Source organism: Anomaloglossus baeobatrachus, chromosome 1 (assembly GCF_048569485.1).
Source record: "Anomaloglossus baeobatrachus isolate aAnoBae1 chromosome 1, aAnoBae1.hap1, whole genome shotgun sequence".
NCBI lineage: Eukaryota > Metazoa > Chordata > Amphibia > Anura > Aromobatidae > Anomaloglossus > Anomaloglossus baeobatrachus.
In genome coordinates this window covers 697,943,045-697,962,588 of record NC_134353.1, presented here as the reverse complement: position 1 = coordinate 697,962,588, position 19,544 = coordinate 697,943,045, and the positions used below count along the sequence as shown (strand labels likewise).

The following is a 19,544-nucleotide window of genomic DNA, read 5'->3' as shown; positions in this document are numbered from 1 at the left end:
AGCGAACGTGAGCACAGCGATGCTCGCACGAGTGGTTTGCAAACATAAAACACCTGAACTGGTTTTTTTTTTTGTTTTTTTTATTTATAAAGTCTGTGTTTGGCACGAACACTGAACACGGAGCCTCGGGTTCGCTCATCTCTAGATGTGATACAATTAAGTCTGATCACCTACTTTTTTTTTTTTTTTTTTTAAATGCGGGCACAACAGCATTCGACTGCCATGGGTTACTCCCTGTATCCCAAGCAAACAAAAAAATCTGCAGGAAGTTCCAGGCCAGGGATGGCAACCTGTTATTTTAGACTAGCTGTTCATGAAATATAAGTCTGACGGGAGCCTGTCAGAGGAGGAACTGATCTCACAGAGGTGGTCTCCATTCTGGCTTAGAGATCATTGGTTGCTTTCAGTTGGCCCTACGTAAGGACCTCTTGCGGCTTCACTATACCAGACCATAGGTCCCCATATTGATATTGTCTTGTAATGTAGTATCCTATCACCTCTAGCCATTGCAGACATAGAAGTTTTAAAGAATTTGATCTCCCTCCTTAGTTTTATTATCAGGTTCATCCCAATTATAATTTTAGGAGTAATGCAGGCGTCACACGATACAATCTATCGTGCGATTGCACGAGCGATCGTACCCGCCCCCGTCGTTTGTGCGTCACGGACAAATCGCTGCCCTGTCGCACAAAGTCGTTAAACCCCGTCACACGTACTTACCTGCTGAGCGACCTCGCTGTGGGCGGCGAACATCCACTTCCTGAAGGTGGTTCGGGGGGACGTTCGGCGTCACAGCGACATCACACAGCCACCGGCCAATAGAAGCGGAGGGGTGGAGATGAGCAGGACGTAAACATCCCGCCCACCTTCTTACTTCAGCATTGCCAGTGGCCGCAGGTAAGCTGCAGTTCATCGTTCCCGGGGTGTCACACGGAGCGATGTGTGCTACCCCAGATACGATTAACAACCGGCACAGGGAATAACAAACCATTTTTTAAAAATAAACGACGTGTAAATGATACACGATTTGTAACCGATTTGCGATCGTTCTGAGACGCTCGTAGGTGTCACACGAAACGACGTCGGAAACGATGCCGGATGTGCGTCACGAAAACCGTGACCCCGACGACATATCGCACGATGGATCGTATCGTGTGACGCCCGCATAAGGCTTGGTATACACATTAGTTAGCTGAATTGGCTGCTGTTGGCTGAATGATCAGTTATTCCTTCTGGACCACAGATACACATTCACCCCTAGATCGGCAGAGTGTATGCATGCTCTAAGCCTCTGCCATTCTAAGTAGCAGCTTCTCCCATTTAAAGGGGCAAAGTGGTTCACAAATGCCCTTTTACTTGTAAGATAACAGAGCATTTACTTACCCTCCCTGAGTCTGGTGCAAATGTGACGTCCCTGGACTATTCAGATTGTCACAGGGTACTGCACAAACTACCCTTCCGTGCAGTATTCAAATCCCTCATGGTTCTGGGTCCCCATCTTACAGTGCTTCCTTCAACAGCAAATCAAATCCTAGATACACCCTGCACCACACCCACCAGGCACACCAGTGGACGGCTTGAGCGGAATAGGGTCGCCCACCTAGGGGCCAGGAAGGGGAGGTGAGGAGTGTAGAAGTGAAGTGGAAGAGGAGAAGTGAGGGAGCCCTCGAGCTGAGAGGAGCTCAGAGGAAGCTGGGTGTAGTGGCCCCCAGGAGAAGCTGACTAGGTTGCAGACGGTGGTCTGGACCTAGAGAAGTCGGACCCCGGTCGCAGGGGATTGAGGCTAGGTGCCTGGACCTGTCAAAGAGGATGGTCAGCAGCCTGGTCCTATCACCGGTCCGGGACCGAGGGCACGGCGGGGTACACGGACCCTAGGCCGGGGAGAAGCTTCAGGCAACCCAGCAATTAACCTGTGGAGAACGGAGCCTTTATGGACTGTTCCCACTAGCTCCAGAATCAGGGCACCAGCACAACGAGGGGGATAGGGCCTTCCACACAAGCAGCCTACTAAAATCCCAAGCGTGAGCCCTGAGAGCAGGCTCCCATACTTAGCCACAGTGGGGAGCGGGGCCTGACAAGTTTCAGACTACTGAGCCACTACGGTGAATTTAAACTTTGTGCCAGGAGGCAGATCACGGATCACCAGGCAGCACTGCAGGGGACGGGACCCAGACGAGCTTCCCTTTGAGAGGCAGCGGCACCCAGCAACTTGGTTTACCCAGTTGTCAGCGTCTGCTTATTGGCTGAGTACCTGAGTGATTTCCCCCTTCACGGCTCCCAGTAGCATCATCCAGAGTCCCGGGGCCTGCTCCTACCCGTGGAGGACAACGACACCTTGCTGCCCCACTTCATCACCCCGGGTACTCCCAACGGCAGCGGCGGAACCCCCAGTTACCGCACACCACGGGTGGCGTCACGAACTATCACTCCCCTGTAAATATCCCTCCTTTTACTTTAGAGTGTGGCCCCTAAGCCCCCGGGTCCGGAGACCCTCGAGCCACAAACGGACACTACCCCCGGATCCGAGAGGTTCGAACAGCTGCTGAGGCGGCACAGCAAACTCTCGGCTGCTGCTCAAGTCTCTGTGTTTTCACTGCAACAGTGATGGGATGTCAACAGCTCATATTACAGTTGCAGCCAATCACTGAGCTCAGCAGATCATACTGTCTGAATCAACAGAGCCTCTAAGCTTTGTGATTAGCTGCAGAAGTGATGTGTGTTGTCAACGTGACATCACTTCTGCAGCCAAAACGCAAACAATGGAGCAGCAGTAGAGAGCTGGCGCTGAATCCAAAAGCCCCCGTCACACACAGATCGCTGAAACGTCACAGGTTTTGTGGCGTATCAGGGCCTCGCTAGCGATATCTGTGTGTGAAAAGCAGCAGCGAGCGGGCCGCTGCGAGGTTGCTGATCGTGACGAAATGATTAGGACCATTTTTTGCTCAGTCTCCCGCTGGGCAGTACGCATCGGCATGTTTGACGGCAGGAGACCAACGAGTGCCCAGCGTCGGACTGGCTACTGGAGTAATCTCCATTAATGCCAGGCCTGGATTCAGTTACCTGCATTGCACTCCGGAGCTCTCACCTGAACTCCAGAGTGCAGCCTAGACTGCATCACGAGCGCCGAGTGATTGATTCACCGGCGATTGCGGTTCAGTTCATGACAGCTGAAGACATGCCGGGCTGATCTCCAGTGCTCTTACTTGAACTCCGGATTGCACCCCGGCCTGTCCGCAGCTGTTATGAACTGAACCACAATTGCCAGGGAATCAATCACTCGGCACTCGCGGTGCAGTCCTGAAAACTCTGAGATCAGACCAGGCTGCAGCTGAGAGCTCTGGAGTGCAAAGCAGGTAAGGCTAGGTTCACACTTCCATTAAATTGTATCATTCACAATCCGCTGCTCTGGTAAACAACAGAATCCGTTTGGCGGATTCCGTTGTTCCCATAGACTTGTATGAGCGGCGGATTGTGACTGATGATGCTGCGTTGCATCCTCCGCCCGACTGATCAGTCGTGGAACGACTGACCTCGGGGCGAAAGGAACGCAGCTTGTCACGTTTTTTGAGCAGCGCATTCCGTAGGATTTCACTGCGCATGCTCTCTGGCTCCCTGCACACGTAACCAGGATACACATCGGGTTACCAAGCAAAGCGCTTTGCCTAGTTACCCGATATTTACCCTGGTTACGTGTGCAAGGAGCCAGCGCTAAGCGGTGTACGCTGGTAACCAAGGTAAATATCGGGTAACTAAGCAAAGTGCTTTGCTCAGTTTTTACCCGATATTTACTCTGGCTACGTGTGCAGGGAGCCCGACACTTCCCCGCTCGGCTCAGCTCCCTCCTGCACTCCGCACACACCTGTCCCCAGCCATGCAGACCGCGGCACTGACGTCCTCAGCGCCATGGCCTCGCTCGGCTCCACCCACCTCGCACTCCGCCCCCCCCCGCACACAACGGAGTCCGACAATGAATTCTGTTCTTTGTCATCCATTGTACAACGCATCAGTCAAATGCGTCAAGCAACGCATGTGACTGATGCAAAACAACGGAAATGTGAACCTAGCCTAACTGAATCCAGGCCTGGCATTACAGGAGATTCCTCCAGTAGCCAGCAGGGAGCCGTTGTTACGCTGGTGGCTGATCTCTGATCGCTGTGGAGATCTGCCTGATTGACAGCTCACCAGCGACCATGTAGCGATGTTCCAGCGATCCCTGCCATGTCGGATCGCAGGTGCGTCGCTACGTGTAACGGGACCCAAAGAGAGTAAGTACCAGCTCTGTTAATTTACTAGTATAAATGCAATTAGAGACCACTATTAAAGTAGAAATTCCCTTTAAGAATAAAAGAAATAATCATGTTTATATCCATTCTGGAGATCGCTGCAAGCTGCATTGGTGCACTTACAGTCCATGGCTCCTCTTTGCAAATGACGAAGACTGGGACAGCGGTGGAGACTCTGCAGTGGACCCCGGGAGGGTAAGTAAAACACAGTTTATTTAAAATGAATTTGGCACACAGGGGAAAGTTTTCTGAAAGGGACAAGCCCTTTCAAGCACATGGGGATTTGTCAGTCACAGGATTTATTGCTGCAGGCAGACGTATATAGTGATAGGATTGTTCACTTATATAACCCAACACAATCACATCTTTTTTTGTGTACAGATATCAGAGATAAATCTTTTTTTTCCAGACATCAACAGCCTTTTCTCTGTCCTGTTATCACATTATCACTTTTCATCCAACGCAGTCAGTCATGAAAGCTATTAATACATTTCATTGAGGACTATGTTTAGATCTAATGTTTCCCCGAAGTGCTGTGATTTAATATACATATTTATTTCCCTCTATATGTTTACTATATAACAGTTATTGTTAAAAGTTGTTTCAAATTCTGACTGCATTCCCCTATGTAAACATGCCACATGTTCACATAAGTGTCCAATAAGGGACGTTGTTTGTCAGGATGGTAGCTAACGATTTTGTTTTTCTACAGGTGTTCATAGATCTTAGTAGCTATTGACTTTGGCTGACAGATATTCTTCTCAGCTCCCCTATGTACATTACTGTGCAAAAGTTCTAAGCAGTGGAGGAAAGGCCTAGAAAGCTTTACAAAAATAGAAGCGTTAACAAAATGCAAAGTAAATGAAGAGAAATCCAAATTAAATCAATATTTGGTGTGACCACCCTATGCCTTCAAAGTAGCATCAAAGCATCAATTCTACCAGGTACACTTGTACACATGTTAACTTAGCAGAGAAGTTGTTCTAAACATCTTGGAGAACTAACCACAAATCTTCTATAAATGTAGGCTTGCACAAATCATTCTATGTTTTTATGTAATGACAGACTCAATGTTGAGATCAGGGCTCTTTGGAGGCCATATCATCACTTCCAGTGTTTCTCTAAGCTCAAGATATTTCTTAAGCGTACTTTACACGCTGCGATATCGGTACTGATATCGCTAGCGAGCGTACCCGCCCCCGTCGGTTGTGCATCACGGGCAAATCGCTGCCCGTGGCACACAACATTGCTAACACCCGTCACACGGACTTACCTTCCCTGCGACGTCGCTGTTGCCGGCAAACCGCCTCCTTTCTAAGGGGGCGTTTCGTGCGGCGTCACAGCGACGTCACACGGCAACCATCCAATAACAGAGGAGGGGCGGACATGAGCGGCTGGAACATGCCGCCCACCTTCTTCCTTCCTCATTGCCGGTGGACGGAGGTAAGGAGATGTTCGTCGCTCCTGCGGTGTCACACATAGCGATGTGTGATGCCGCAGGAACGAGGAACAACATTGCTACTGACCAGACAACGATTTTTCATAAATAGACGACCTCTCTCAGACAAACGATTTTTGCCTCTTTTGCGATCGTTTAAGGTCACTCCAGCCTGTCACATGCTGCAATGTCGCTAACTACGCCGGATGTGCGTCACAAACACCGTGACCCCGACAATATATCGTTAGGGATGTCGCAGCGTGTAAATGGCCCTTTAGTTGCATAGGCTGTATGTTTAAGATCATTGTCCTGCTGCAGGATAAATGTGGAGCTAATTAGATACCCCCCTTATGGTATTACACGATGGTAAGTATCTGCCTATATTTCTCAGCATTGAGGACACCTACACATGGGCAATATTGAGGACTATAGACGCAGTGATCAGCCAGTGAAGTTTAGTGCAGCAGATATCATGCTCACCTCCCTTCAATATAGAAACATGTCCAGCAATGGCAACAGCTCAAAGCTGGTCACAACGACCTACACATATCAACTGTTCAGAGAAGTGGTCTTCTTGGAAGAATAGCTGCCGAAAATCAATATTTTGTTTGCGATGAGTTGGAGTGTGGTACAATAATGAGTGTCTGCAGGCAACAGTGAAGCATGGTAGAGGTTCCTTACAAGACTGGAGCTGCATTTTAGCAAATAAATTTGGGGATTTGGTCATGGATAATGGTGTCCTCAATGCTAAGAAATACTTATCCATCATCCAATACCAGCAGAGTACCACCTGATTAACTCCAAATTTTTTATTCATCAAAACAATTACCCCAAACATACAGGCAACGTCATTCAGAACTATCTTCATTAGAAAGAAGAACAATAGCCGCCAGAGCCCTGATCTCAAAATCATCAAGTCTGTGTGGGATTACATGAAAAGAAAGAAGGATTTGTGCAAGCCTACAACCCCAAGTCTGTGGTTAGTTCTCCAAGATGTGTGACATAACCTGCCTGCAGAGTTCCTTCAAAAACTGTGTGTAAGTGTCCCTTGAAGAATTGATATAGTTTTGAAGGCAAAGGGTGATCCAATTAAAAATTGCCGTGATTTTAGATTTCTCTTTTGTTCATTCACTTTGAATTTTGTACATTGATAAAAAAAACTATTAACACTTCTATTTTTGAAATCATTCTTACTGTGAAGCTTTTTTTCCCACACCTACATAAAACGTTTCCACAGTACTCTATGTTCACATTCAACTCTGCTAAACATACCAGCATTTTGAATAGGGATAAAGGAATAAGACACTTCCAGACACCTCATAAACAAGGATCAGGCATGTTGAAATCCAAGGAAACCTCACACACACAGTATTTGGCTTGTTCAATGAAACCTGTGGGTACAATTGACTTATATCTAATGCGTATGGTCACCTTGCCAGAATAACAGTTTGTATTTTGACTCTTAAACTGGCTAATCTATGATTGCATTAAAGTTACTATAAATGTAAACATTTGTCCATAATCAGCGCTTTTTTTTGTAAAAAAAAAATAAATATATATTTGCCGGTACGCATCTATGAGGTGAGGAGCGGGCGGGGGGTGCTTTCAGGCGCTGGCGGTTGAGATTGAGCAGCGCGGGGGGGGTGCTGTCATGCTGTCTGGTGGCCGGGAGATCCTGTGCACGGTTTACCTGTTTAGGCACTGGGCGGTGGAAACGGCAGTCCCCATACTGCTCCGCCACCCGGCCGCATTGCCGCCTCCCTGGATATAGTGCCGCCAGAGCAAACTGCTCATCTTGTCCAATGGACGGTGCGTCCCTGTTTCTCATTATTCAGTTTTGTAGTGTGTACGCTAATTTCAATCAAAAACTTTGTAATTCAGATTTCAAAAGAAACATAAAAAATGACTAATACTGTATAATCGGTTTTTTTCACTTGCAAAATATGGTTTTTGACTTACCTAGGCTGTATTCTATAAGAAATGCCAAATTTCAACCAAATTTTCATCAGCCACGGCGTCTCAAGTTCGTTAGTTACTGTTCCTGGCAATGGCTGGTCGCCGACCTCGAAGTATCCAAGAGTCAACATACTTTGTTGGATCAAACCGCTTCAAAGGTGGCCCAACTAGCCTGACAACCAGATGACCAGATGACAGCAGCTTTACGTCATCAGGATCATTAACACTAGCTGATGCAGGTTCGATAGTTGAAGAACCGGTGGCCACGTTCTGCTCTATCATCTGATTTGTTTCTGTCTCCACGTCTGTTTGGGGTCTTTTGCGTGCCAGAGCCGCACCGACCGAGAAATAGTGCATTATTTTATCCATCTAAAACAAGTTTGACTAAACAAAACTCAATGAACCCAGCTCTTTCCATTCTCCATCCCCCTGCTCCTTCCATCCTCGATCCCCCTGATCTCTCCATCCTCCATCCCCCTCGTCTCTCAATTCTCCATACCCCTGATCTCACTTTATCCCCCCTGCATACTTCTTCCCCCTGCACAGCCTGCCACCCTCTGCACCACTTTCTCACATACCCTGCACTCCTCCATCTTCTCCAGCTTCTTTCCCGCTGGACAAAACTCCATGGCTCCACCCACCCGAGTCACATGTACGTGACATCATCGCAGGTCCTGCAGCTCCAGTAGCTGCTCTGCTTGTGCCTCCGCTCCACACATGGCTAATTTGTATAGTTTACAAATTAGCCATGTGGACAGAGCCAGAGGTGCTGGCCCTCAGCGCTCTTCAGATTTTCCGGTACGTCGTACCGACACGTACCGCCGCAAAAAAGCATTGGCCATAATATTTAAAGTATTACAGTATTTTTTAAATCAGAAAGCTAATTTAGATTAGGACATTCACTCAAAAAACGTTTCCAATGATAAGAAGATTAACGACCTGGAGTATAGGGTTTAAGAATAGCAGCTTTCATGCTTTAATGACAAGGTTGTATATCCAAAAGTAAGACATTATGCTCCTGTAATCTGTTATATCATCTCTTTAAAACACAGGTTTTATGGAAAGCTTGAAAGATCTGCTGTATGATCAAGACTGCACAGTTCGACAGAAGACTACTGAGATTTTCTACATAATGGCTGGTTATAATATTGGAAGGTTAGTGATTTCTGGCTGGAATTAAAGGGAAGCAGTCAGCTATTTCATACAAACCTGAAGAGGTGTTTCCAGCACCCAAGGCAGGGATTCAGTTTGGCGCCCCCCCAAAGGTTTAGTCATTCTGTGACCAACCATTTGTATGCGATTTGCACACTTAGGCGGGCTTTGCACACTACGACATCGCAGGTGCGATGTCGGTGGGGTCAAATTGAAAGTGACGCACATCCGGCATCGCATGCGACATCGTAGTGTGTAAAGCCTAGATGATACGATTAACGAGCGCAAAATCGTCGTAATCGTATCATCGGTGCAGCGTCGGCGTAATCCATAATTACGCTGACACGACGGTCCGATGTTGTTCCTCGCTCCTGCGGTAGCACACACCGCTGTGTGTGAAGCCGCAGGAGCGAGGAACATCTCCTACCGGCGTCACTGCGGCTTCCGTAGGATATGCGGAAGGAAGGAGGTGGGCGGGATGTTTACATCCTGCTCATCTCCACCCCTCCGCTCCTATTGGCCACCTGCCGTGTGACTTCGCTATGACGCCGCACGACCCGCCCCCTTAGGAAGGAGGCGGGTCGCCGGCCAGAGTGACGGTCGCAGGGTGGGTGAGTGCATGTGAAGCTGGCGTAGTGATAATTTTCGCTACGCCAGCTATCACACGATATCGTACCTGCGACGAGGGCGGGGACTATCGCGCTCGCCATCGCAGCATCGGCCTGCGATGTCGCAGTGTGCAAAGTGCCCCTTACAGTCATATGCCGTCACAGTGCTCTTTCTAATTCTTTCATTGTTCAGTGAAGCAGGAAGAAAAGTTAGTTGTCACATAACCGCAAATATGAAAATTGCAAATGAGTGGAGTGGTCATATAATGACTACTGGCAGGGCTGCCATCAGTGCGTTACTACTGTGCCTGGTGTACTGGGCCCGGTGACGAGAGGCAGGCCAGGCCTCCTCTTCACCGGGCCCCAGTCACAACCGCAGCAGAGGGGCCCGTCCGTGTCGTTTCAGCCATTGCACACACGGCTAAATTGCAGGTGAAGCCCTTCTAGGGCATCGCATGCAAATTAGCCATGTGGCCGGAAGCAAGGCGAGTGGAGCAGGGAGGCAGCGCGTCATCCCGCAGCCCAATGTGTTGAAGTTATCACTCTGCGCCTCATCACAGTGCTGCGGACAATGCGGAGTTGTCGAGGACGCGGCATCCGGCGGGGAAAGTAGTCGCTCGGTGAGCTGAACATTGCTGTATGTGGTGGGGGCGCCCCTGCCTTGCTTTAGCTCAGCGGTTGGAACCGTGGGCCTGCGATGAGTTTTTCTGCGGCCCCCGGGCAGGTTCCCGGGGGCCAAAGTGCCCGGGTCCTTATGTACAAATGTGGTCAGGACTTACTGTGTGGGCGGGTTTGGCTGTGTGCCTGGAGTCCTCCCCTCCGGTGTTGTGTGCTCGCTCTCCAGTGCTGTCTAGCCCCCCACAGTGCTGTGTGAAGCACCACACAGTGCTGTGTGCAGCCCCCCACAGTGCTGCGTGCAGCAACCCCACAGTGCTGCGTGCAGCAACCCCACAGTGCTGCGTGCAGCAACCCCACAGTGCTGCGTGCAGCAACCTCACAGTGCTGCGTGCAGCAACCCCACAGTGCTGTGTTCTGCTCCCCAGGGCTGTGTGCAGCCCCCCACAGTGCTGTTGCCCCATGCAGTGCTGTGTGCATCCTTCTCCAGTGCTGTGAGCAGCCCGCCCCAGTGCTGTGTGCAGCCCGCCCCAGTGCTATGTGCAGCCCCCTTCAGTGCTGTGTGCTGCACCCTCCAGTGCTCTTTATCACCCCCAGTGTTGTGTACCCTCTAATGCTGTGTACCACCCCCAGTGATGTTCGCCCCTCCCCCAGTGGTCTGTTCTCCGCAATTGCTGCCGTGCCACCCAGTGCTGTCCGTGCCTCCCTAGTGATGGTTGTGCCCCCCTAGTGATGTCTGTGCGTCCCCTAGTGATGTCTGTGCACCCCCCTAGTGATGTCTGTGAGTTCCCTAGGGATGTCTGTGCGCCCACTAGTGATGTTTGTGCGCCCCCCTACTGATGTTTGTGCACCCCCCCTAGTGATGTCTATAATGTAATTTTTTGAGGGAAATACTTCTGGAACAATTTTAAGGATGCTAACACTTTTGGCCGTGCGTGTATATATGTATATATATATGTGTGTGTGTGTATATATATATATATATATATATATATATATATATATATATATATATATATATATAAAATAATATATAAAACTCAGTGTATGTATGTGTGTGTGTGTATGTGTATGTCCGCTAAAGGAATTTGCACCGCCACATTAACAATCACAAAATTTTGCACAGACGCCTCATGTGACTCAAGGAACGTTATAGACTATGTTTTGACGGGACGAAATAACCCCACGCTTTACAGTTACTCTCCAAAATCCTGCCTCCATTAAACTGAATGGAGGTGGGAGTTACATGCTATTAATAGCAACTGTCAGTAGTTGCTATAGGAACAAAAGAAACCGTATAAGAAGCTTGTGTGAGGTAATAAGATGTCGGTGGGGGGACAGAGAGAAACAGAAAAAGACAGGCAGACAGAGAGAGACACAGACAGAGCCAGACGTAAAAAGAGACATACAGAGACAGCCCTGGAAAGAGACAGACGGGCAAAGAGACAGACGGGCAAAGAGACAGACGGGCAGAGAGACAGACGGACAGAGAGACAGACGGGCAGAGAGACAGACGGGCAGAGAGACAGACGGGGAGAGAGAGAGACAGACGGGGAGAGAGAGAGACAGACGGGGAGAGAGAGAGACAGACGGGGAGAGAGAGAGACAGACGGGGAGAGAGAGAGACAGACGGAGAGAGAGAGAGACAGACGGGGAGAGAGAGACAGACAGACACAGAGATGGAGACAGATAGACTGATACCAATACAGACAGAGATAGAAACAGACAGCAGAGACATAGGCGCAGACAGACAGCGACACACAGGCAGAGACTGGGAGAGAGACAGAGACAGTTACTATCCCTATTACTATATATATATATATATATATATACACATATATATATATATATATATATATATATATATATATATATATAAATAAATAATATATACACACACACACACACACACACACACTAGTTGTAGTACCCAGCATTGCCCGGGATTTTACCTGTCTCTCTGTCTTTCTCCCATTGTCCCTCTCTCCCAGCCTTTGTCTGTCTCCCTCTGTCAGTCTCTTTCCCTATCTGTCTGTCTGTGTCTGTCTCTCCACCGATATCATATTACCTCACACATAAGCTTCTTATACTGTGAATGTCCTTTGTTCCTATAGCAACCAATCACAGCTCCATTGACTTTAATGGGGGCAGGTTTTTTGGAGAGTAACTGTAAAGCGCGGGGTTAAATTTTCACCTCAAAATAGTCTACGATGTTCCGAGTCACATGTCTGTGCATAATTTTGGGATTGTAAATGTGACAGTGCGGATTCCTTTAGTGGACACACACACACACACACACACACACATACACTCAGCTTTATATGTACAGTTAGGTCCAGAAATATTTGGACAGTGACACAATTTTCGCGAGTTGGGCTCTGCATGCCACCACATTGGATTTGAAATGAAACCTCTACAACAGAATTCAAGTGCAGATTGTAACGTTTAATTTGAAGGTTTGAACAAAAATATCTGATAGAAATTGTAGGAATTGTACACATTTCTTTACAAACACTCCACATTTTAGGAGGTCAAAAGTAATTGGACAAATACACCAAACCCAAACAAAATATTTTTATTTTCAATATTTTGTTGCGAATCCTTTGGAGACAATCACTGCCTTAAGTCTGGAACCCATGGACATAACCAAACGCTGGGTTTCCTCCTTCTTAATGTTTTTCCAGGCCTTTACAGCCGCAGCCTTCAGGTCTTGCTTGTTTGTGGGTCTTTCCGTCTTAAGTCTGGATTTGAGCAAGTGAAATGCATGCTCAATTGGGTTAAGATCTGGTGATTGACTTGGCCATTGCAGAATGTTCCACTTTTTTGCACTCATGAACTCCTGGGTAGCTTTGGCTGTATGCTTGGGGTCATTGTCCATCTGTACTATGAAGCGCCGTCCGATCAACTTTGCGGCATTTGGCTGAATCTGGGCTGAAAGTATATCCCGGTACACTTCAGAATTCATCCGGCTACTCCTGTCTGCTGTTATGTCATCAATAAACACAAGTGACCCAGTGCCATTGAAAGCCATGCATGCCCATGCCATCACGTTGCCTCCACCATGTTTTACAGAGGATGTGGTGTGCCTTGGATCATGTGCCGTTCCCTTTCTTCTCCAACCTTTTTTCTTCCCATCATTCTGGTACAGGTTGATCTTTGTCTCATCTGTCCATAGAATATTTTTCCAGAACTGAGCTGGCTTTCATGAGGTGTTTTTCAGCAAATTTAACTCTGGCGTATCTATTTTTGGAATTGATGAATGGTTTGCATCTAGATGTGAACCCTTTGTATTTACTTTCATGGAGTCTTCTCTTTACTGTTGACTTAGAGACAGATACCCCTACTTCACTGAGAGTGTTCTGGACTTCTGTTGATGTTGTGAACGGGTTCTTCTTCACCAAAGAAAGTATGCGGCGATCATCCACCACTGTTGTCATCCGTGGACGCCCAGGCCTTTTTGAGTTCCCAAGCTCACCAGTCAATTCCTTTTTTCTCAGAATGTACCCGACTGTTGATTTTGCTACTCCAAGCATGTCTGCTATCTCTCTGATGGATTTTTTCTTTTTTTTCAGCCTCAGGATGTTCTGCTTCACCTCAATTGAGAGTTCCTTAGACCGCATGTTGTCTGGTCACAGCAACAGCTTCCAAATGCAAAACCACACACCTGTAATCAACCCCAGACCTTTTAACTACTTCATTGATTATTATTATTATTATTATTGTTTATTTATAGAGCACCATTGATTCCATGGTGCTGTACATGAGGGGGTTACATACAGAATACATGTACACGTTACAATAGACAGACTAGCACAGGGGGAAGAGGGCCCTGCCCTTGCGGGCTTACATCCTAAAGGATTTTGGGGAGGAGACAGTAGGTGGGGTGTAGGTGGTTACAGGATAACGAGGGAGACGCCTTCAGAGTTAATTGCAGCCCTTAGAGTCCCTTGTCCAATTACTTTTGGTCCCTTGAAAAAGAGGAGGCTATGCATTACAGAGCTATGATTACTAAACCCTTTCTCCGATTTGGATGTGAAAACTCTCATATTGCAGCTGGGAGTGTGCACTTTCAGCCCATATTATATATATAATTGTATCTCTGAACATGTTTCTGTAAACAGCTAAAATAACAAAACTTGTGTCACTGTCCAAATATTTCTGGACCTAACTGTATGTATGTATATATATGTATATATATATATATATATATATATATGTATTATATATATATATATATATATATATATATATGTGTGTATATACATACACGTTTTTCCAAGCATGGCGTTGAGAGTGTGAAAGGTTTGAGAGGTGGACGTGGAGCTGGGGTGGAGCCTGGGCGGAGTCTCAAGGGGGCCCAAAAATGTTGCCAATATGGGGCCCTGAAATTCCTAGTGGCAGCCCTGACTGCTGGAATTAGCAAGCAGAACTGAATCCTGACAGTGAATATGTTACACGCTGTTAGGACTGGCATACTACAGAGCTTAATTTTATAATTAAAAGGCTTGTCCAGGTTTGAGATGACAGTCTGCAGTCACTCTAGGTGACTGCAGGCTTCTGAATTCTCACAGTGCATGAACTGCACAATTACGATTCTCTCTTGCCAGTGACAAGACTGGACAGTCATGTGAGCGCAAGTATGCGATTTGTATATTCCTGGCCACATTCCGACTAGATTTGTCCTGCCTTACTCAATTCATAGGCATGCGGCTGCATGTATGCAAATCACATACTTCCAGTTTCATGACCTCCCACTCTCACTGCCAGCACCAGAGAATCCTGACAGCGTGCAGTTGTGTGCGCTGTGAGAATTCAGAAGTCTGCAGTCACATAGAGTGACTGCAGACTCATCACAAACTTGTATAACGCTTTAATGCTCCTAACATTAATAAAACCATTGTAATCCTTAACTTATCAGATGGTACGTACAACACTTTAACATAGCCATGTATCAAATCTTACAAGTTATGGAATGTTACATGGCTCAGAACCAATAACAGCACAAAAATAGAAGTATAGTACAGAAATACATCACTAGAACCCCCATCAGTATAGAAACACAGTATCACAACCCTCATCAGTGCAGAAATACATCAACAGAAACGACCAGTAGTACAGAATTCATCATAAGAACTACCATCAAAACAGGAAAAAAAACAAAAACCCCATCAGTACACGATACATCATTTGTAATTTCATGACAGACCAATCTAAATTTGTATCTTATGAACCTATAACTTCCAGTACATCGTTAACAACGGTAAGAGATACTGGGCGTCATTGTTATCAGTCGTCATCAGATGTCGGACTATACAGAAACCACAGTACTGAAGAGAATTAGTCAGTATCACAAATATATGTTTACATCCAGGTAGCTTATAGATCACGTTTTCTCCGATTGGAGTCGTTCTTTCTTTTCTTCATTTTGTCCAGATGCCATGATGATTTTTCATATTCACAGATAATCTCTGCAGATTTCCATCTTCTTCGGTATTGTGCAGAACATCCCAGCACAATACCCTTAAAAATAGCAGTGTCATTATAATGCTCCTGAATAAAAATATCTTCCCTACACTGTGCCCTTGAATAAATAATTGCCCTTCACTCTGTTCTCTGTACAAAATATGATGCATACACTGTCCCTTTAATGATACTTGCCCTCTCCTTTTCATACTGGGCCCTCTCTTCACACTATCTTCTCACACTGTATCACCTCTATACTGCCCAGTTTCTTTACTGTGCTCACTCATCACACTCCTCGTCATATTGTCTCATCCTTGCTGTGGCCTCACACAGTCTCCCCATGCTGCCCCCTTTCCATACTGCCCCCCACTACCCAGTTAGTGTGCTCTGCTCCCTCACATTTTTAAAGGGAACCTGTCAGCAGAAATGTCCCCTAAAACCTAACAGATTCCCCCTCTGCAGCTCCTGGGCTGCATTCTAGAAAGGTCCCTGTTATGATTGTGCCCACTTTCTGACCAAAAAAAAGTGTTTATAAAGTTGTACCTTTTTGGCTTCGGATTCGGTAAATCTGACACGGGGGCGGGCTGCCTGATGGCCGTTATTCTGCCCCCTGGTCCTGTATGCCGCCCCCATCGCTGATTTCCATACTTCTGGACGCCGCCCACTGCTCCAGCCATCCCCGCGCATGCCCAGTGCCAGTCTCACGGGACTGAGCAGTGTGACCGCTGGTGACGTGTGCGCAGACAAGTGATTATGGACGGGACTGTGACTGTTATCAGCAAGTACCCGCCCATAATCTCGTGAGCGCGCAAACCTCTCCAGCGGTCACACTGTGCTCAGTGTAGATGCTAGACTGTATGGGCTGCTTCCAGGGATGACGTCCCTTTGTCACGTGATAGGGGCGTGTTCAAAATACTATCACGTGACAAAGGGACGTCATCCCTGGAAGCAGCCCATACAGTCTAGCATCTACACTGAGCACAGTGTGACCGCTGGAGAGGTTTGCGCGCTCACGAGATTATGGGCGGGTACTTGCTGATAACAGTCACAGTCCCGTCCATAATCACTTGTCTGCGCACACGTCACCAGCGGTCACACTGCTCAGTCCCGTGAGACTGGCACTGGGCATGCGCGGGGATGGCTGGAGCAGTGGGCGGCGTCCAGAAGTATGGAAATCAGCGATGGGGGCGGCATACAGGACCAGGGGGCAGAATAACGGCCATCAGGCAGCCCGCCCCCGTGTCAGATTTACCGAATCCGAAGCCAAAAAGGTACAACTTTATAAACACTTTTTTTTGGTCAGAAAGTGGGCACAATCATAACAGGGACCTTTCTAGAATGCAGCCCAGGAGCTGCAGAGGGGGAATCTGTTAGGTTTTAGGGGACATTTCTGCTGACAGGTTCCCTTTAATCATTCCAGATTGTCTCCTCGCTACCTTTTCACCTATCCCTCCTCGCTCCCTATGCTGTCCTAAAATTTACCCCTCACTCCACATACTGTCTTCAAATTTTTTTACCCCCTTGCTCATCCATACTGTATGCTAAAATTTTCACCACTCACTCCCCATACTATGTCTTAAAATGTCTACCTCCTTTGCTCCCATACTGTGCCCATATACACTCCCCCCCCCCTCACTCCCCATAATGTGTCCTTAGATATTTCCCCACCCTGTTTTGCCATACTGTCTACAGTGGAACCTCGCTTAACGAGTAACCCAGTTAGCGAGTATTTCACCTAACGAGCAAGGCTTTCTGTACATTTGTAACTCTGTTTACGAGAAAGCCTTGCTGTACAAGCAAAACACTCACCGCACACACTTCCGGTTCCGTACATCCACCGCGCTCTGACCTGCTCTTGCAGTCCACACAAACACACACAAGCACGCACAAACATACACAAACAAACACGCACACACACATATTATGCTCACATTACCTTCCGTTCCCTCGCCGGCTTCCTGGAACTTGCATGTATCGGGTAACCAAGGCGACCGATGCCGGACCTTCAGCTCCCAGCGTGATGACGTCAAAGGCAGGAGCCGCTTGCCTCTGATTGGCCAGCGCGCTGCCTCTAAGTAGCGGCTGACAGGGGAAGGTCCTCCCTCCACAGGATGTGTATCCAGTAACCATCGCGACGAGGAGAAACTTCCCCTGTCAGGCGCTACTCAAAGGCAGCGCGCTGGCCAGTCAGAGGCAAGTGGCTCCTGCCTTTGACGTCAGCACGCTGAGTGCGGAAGGTCCGGCATCGGTCGCCTTGGTTATCCGATACACGTCTTGTACGGGCGAACTGCAAGTTCCAGGAGACCGGCAAGGGAACGGAAGGTAAGGTAGACATAATCTGTGTTTGTGCGTGTGTGTTTGTACGTGTGTGGAATGGCACAATAGAGCATCAGGATGGGACATTTAACAAGTTGTGGAACGAATTGTCTGCATTTCAATGATTTCCTATGGATTGTTCTCGTTAACCATGGTTCCACTGTACTCAAATTTCCTCCTCTAATTACAGTAAATCTTTGGTGTCTTCAGTTCCACTAGAGCACTTACCACATGAAACTTCTGATGCCTATGCGACACAGAGGAGTGACGTTGCCCTGATACGAAAGTGCAGGCCATCAGGGCTTCAATTGTACTTATGCCTGAAAGACCCAAGTACAATTGATCACTGGGAGCAGGCATGCTACACCTTCTCTGAGCCAGTATGGGGCGGCGGCAAAGTGCAACCACCAGGGAGACACTTTGGACCTCCGCATCAGGCGACCCGACAGCGACCCCCTACTGGCTGCACCTGGGATAAATACCCCACTGCCCCTCTTAGGCCACTGCATATCTGAACTATGAACAAGCGAGTATCTGTGCAATAGAATAAATTTTATTTGATGACAGACAGGCAAGACAGCAATACATGCAAATATAAAACAACTACCAGAAGATCAGAGGGGTATGGAGTATGAGTACAGGATGTAATAACAATAGCCGTGGGAGAGGCGAAATGTCCAAACTATATACTGAAAAAGTTCAAATGAGTGTAATGGACACAGCACCCTCAGTAGCCATGGGAGAGGTGGGTAAGGGTATACAAACGGGCCAGAAAAAATGTGATTCGTACAATGAGGCACAATGAGCGATATATAGCCGTGGAGGAGGCCGCATATATAGTGCAGTGAATATATAGATTCAATTACAAAATAGCCGTGTGAGAGGTAAACAGTAGTCACAAACGACTACAATATATACATCCTGTACTCATACTCCATACCCCTCTGATCTTATGGTAGTTGTTTTTATATTTGCATGTATTGCTGTCTTGCCTGTCTGTCATCAAATAAAATTTATTCTATTGCACAGATACTCGTTTGTTCTCTGTCTATGCATTGATTGTGAGTAGTGTATACATGCCGCCTGTATTCATATGCTGGCGGCATGTTTACCGTATGGCTCATCTTTTGGGATTTGTTCTCATATCTGAACTACGAGTAGCATGAAATCCAGATAGTCACCCTCATGAAATAGAAGTTAGGGTAAGTTCACACAGTGCGTTTTTGCGCGTTTTTCGGGTGCGTTTTTGCTCAGAAAACTACATGACCTGTCTGCAGACTCCCGGTGCCATGCCCACTCCCAGCTCCTCTCCCGGTACCGCCGCTCCGGCTGTGTGCAGACGGCCGGGACACCTCCGATAGCTGTTGCAGGACCTGGCGCTGATCACCTGATGCAGTCACCTGATGCATGAGCTGATCGTAAGTTTCGCGGTGACGCCGGTGCCCGGCTGGCTTAACCTGTCAGTGGATGCAGTCAGGAGACTTCATCCCTGATTACCGGCAGCTCCTGCAGCGATCGGACGGGATCAGACTCCGCTCCAGGAGCTGCCGGTAATCAGCACATGAGTGAGTATTTTTTTTTTTTTTTCTTTTTTGTCGTGATGCATCATCTGATTGTATAAACGGCTTTTATACGATCAGCTGCTGTGTCATGTGATTCACATCTTGGAACCTGACATCATCTGATCTCTTTGCCTTCCAGCAAACCGATCAG

The 19,544-nt window shown here is 47.5% G+C and overlaps 1 protein-coding gene across 1 annotated transcript in view; it reads left to right on the top strand.

Moving 5' to 3' along the window:
• The window catches only part of RSPH14 (radial spoke head 14 homolog), a 387,168-nt gene that overhangs the window by 18,042 nt on the left and 349,582 nt on the right, over positions 1–19,544 (top strand). The window contains exon 2 of the mRNA XM_075320738.1: positions 8,730–8,832. Coding sequence (XP_075176853.1) covers positions 8,730–8,832 — 103 coding nt within the window. The remainder of the gene's footprint in view (positions 1–8,729; positions 8,833–19,544) is intronic.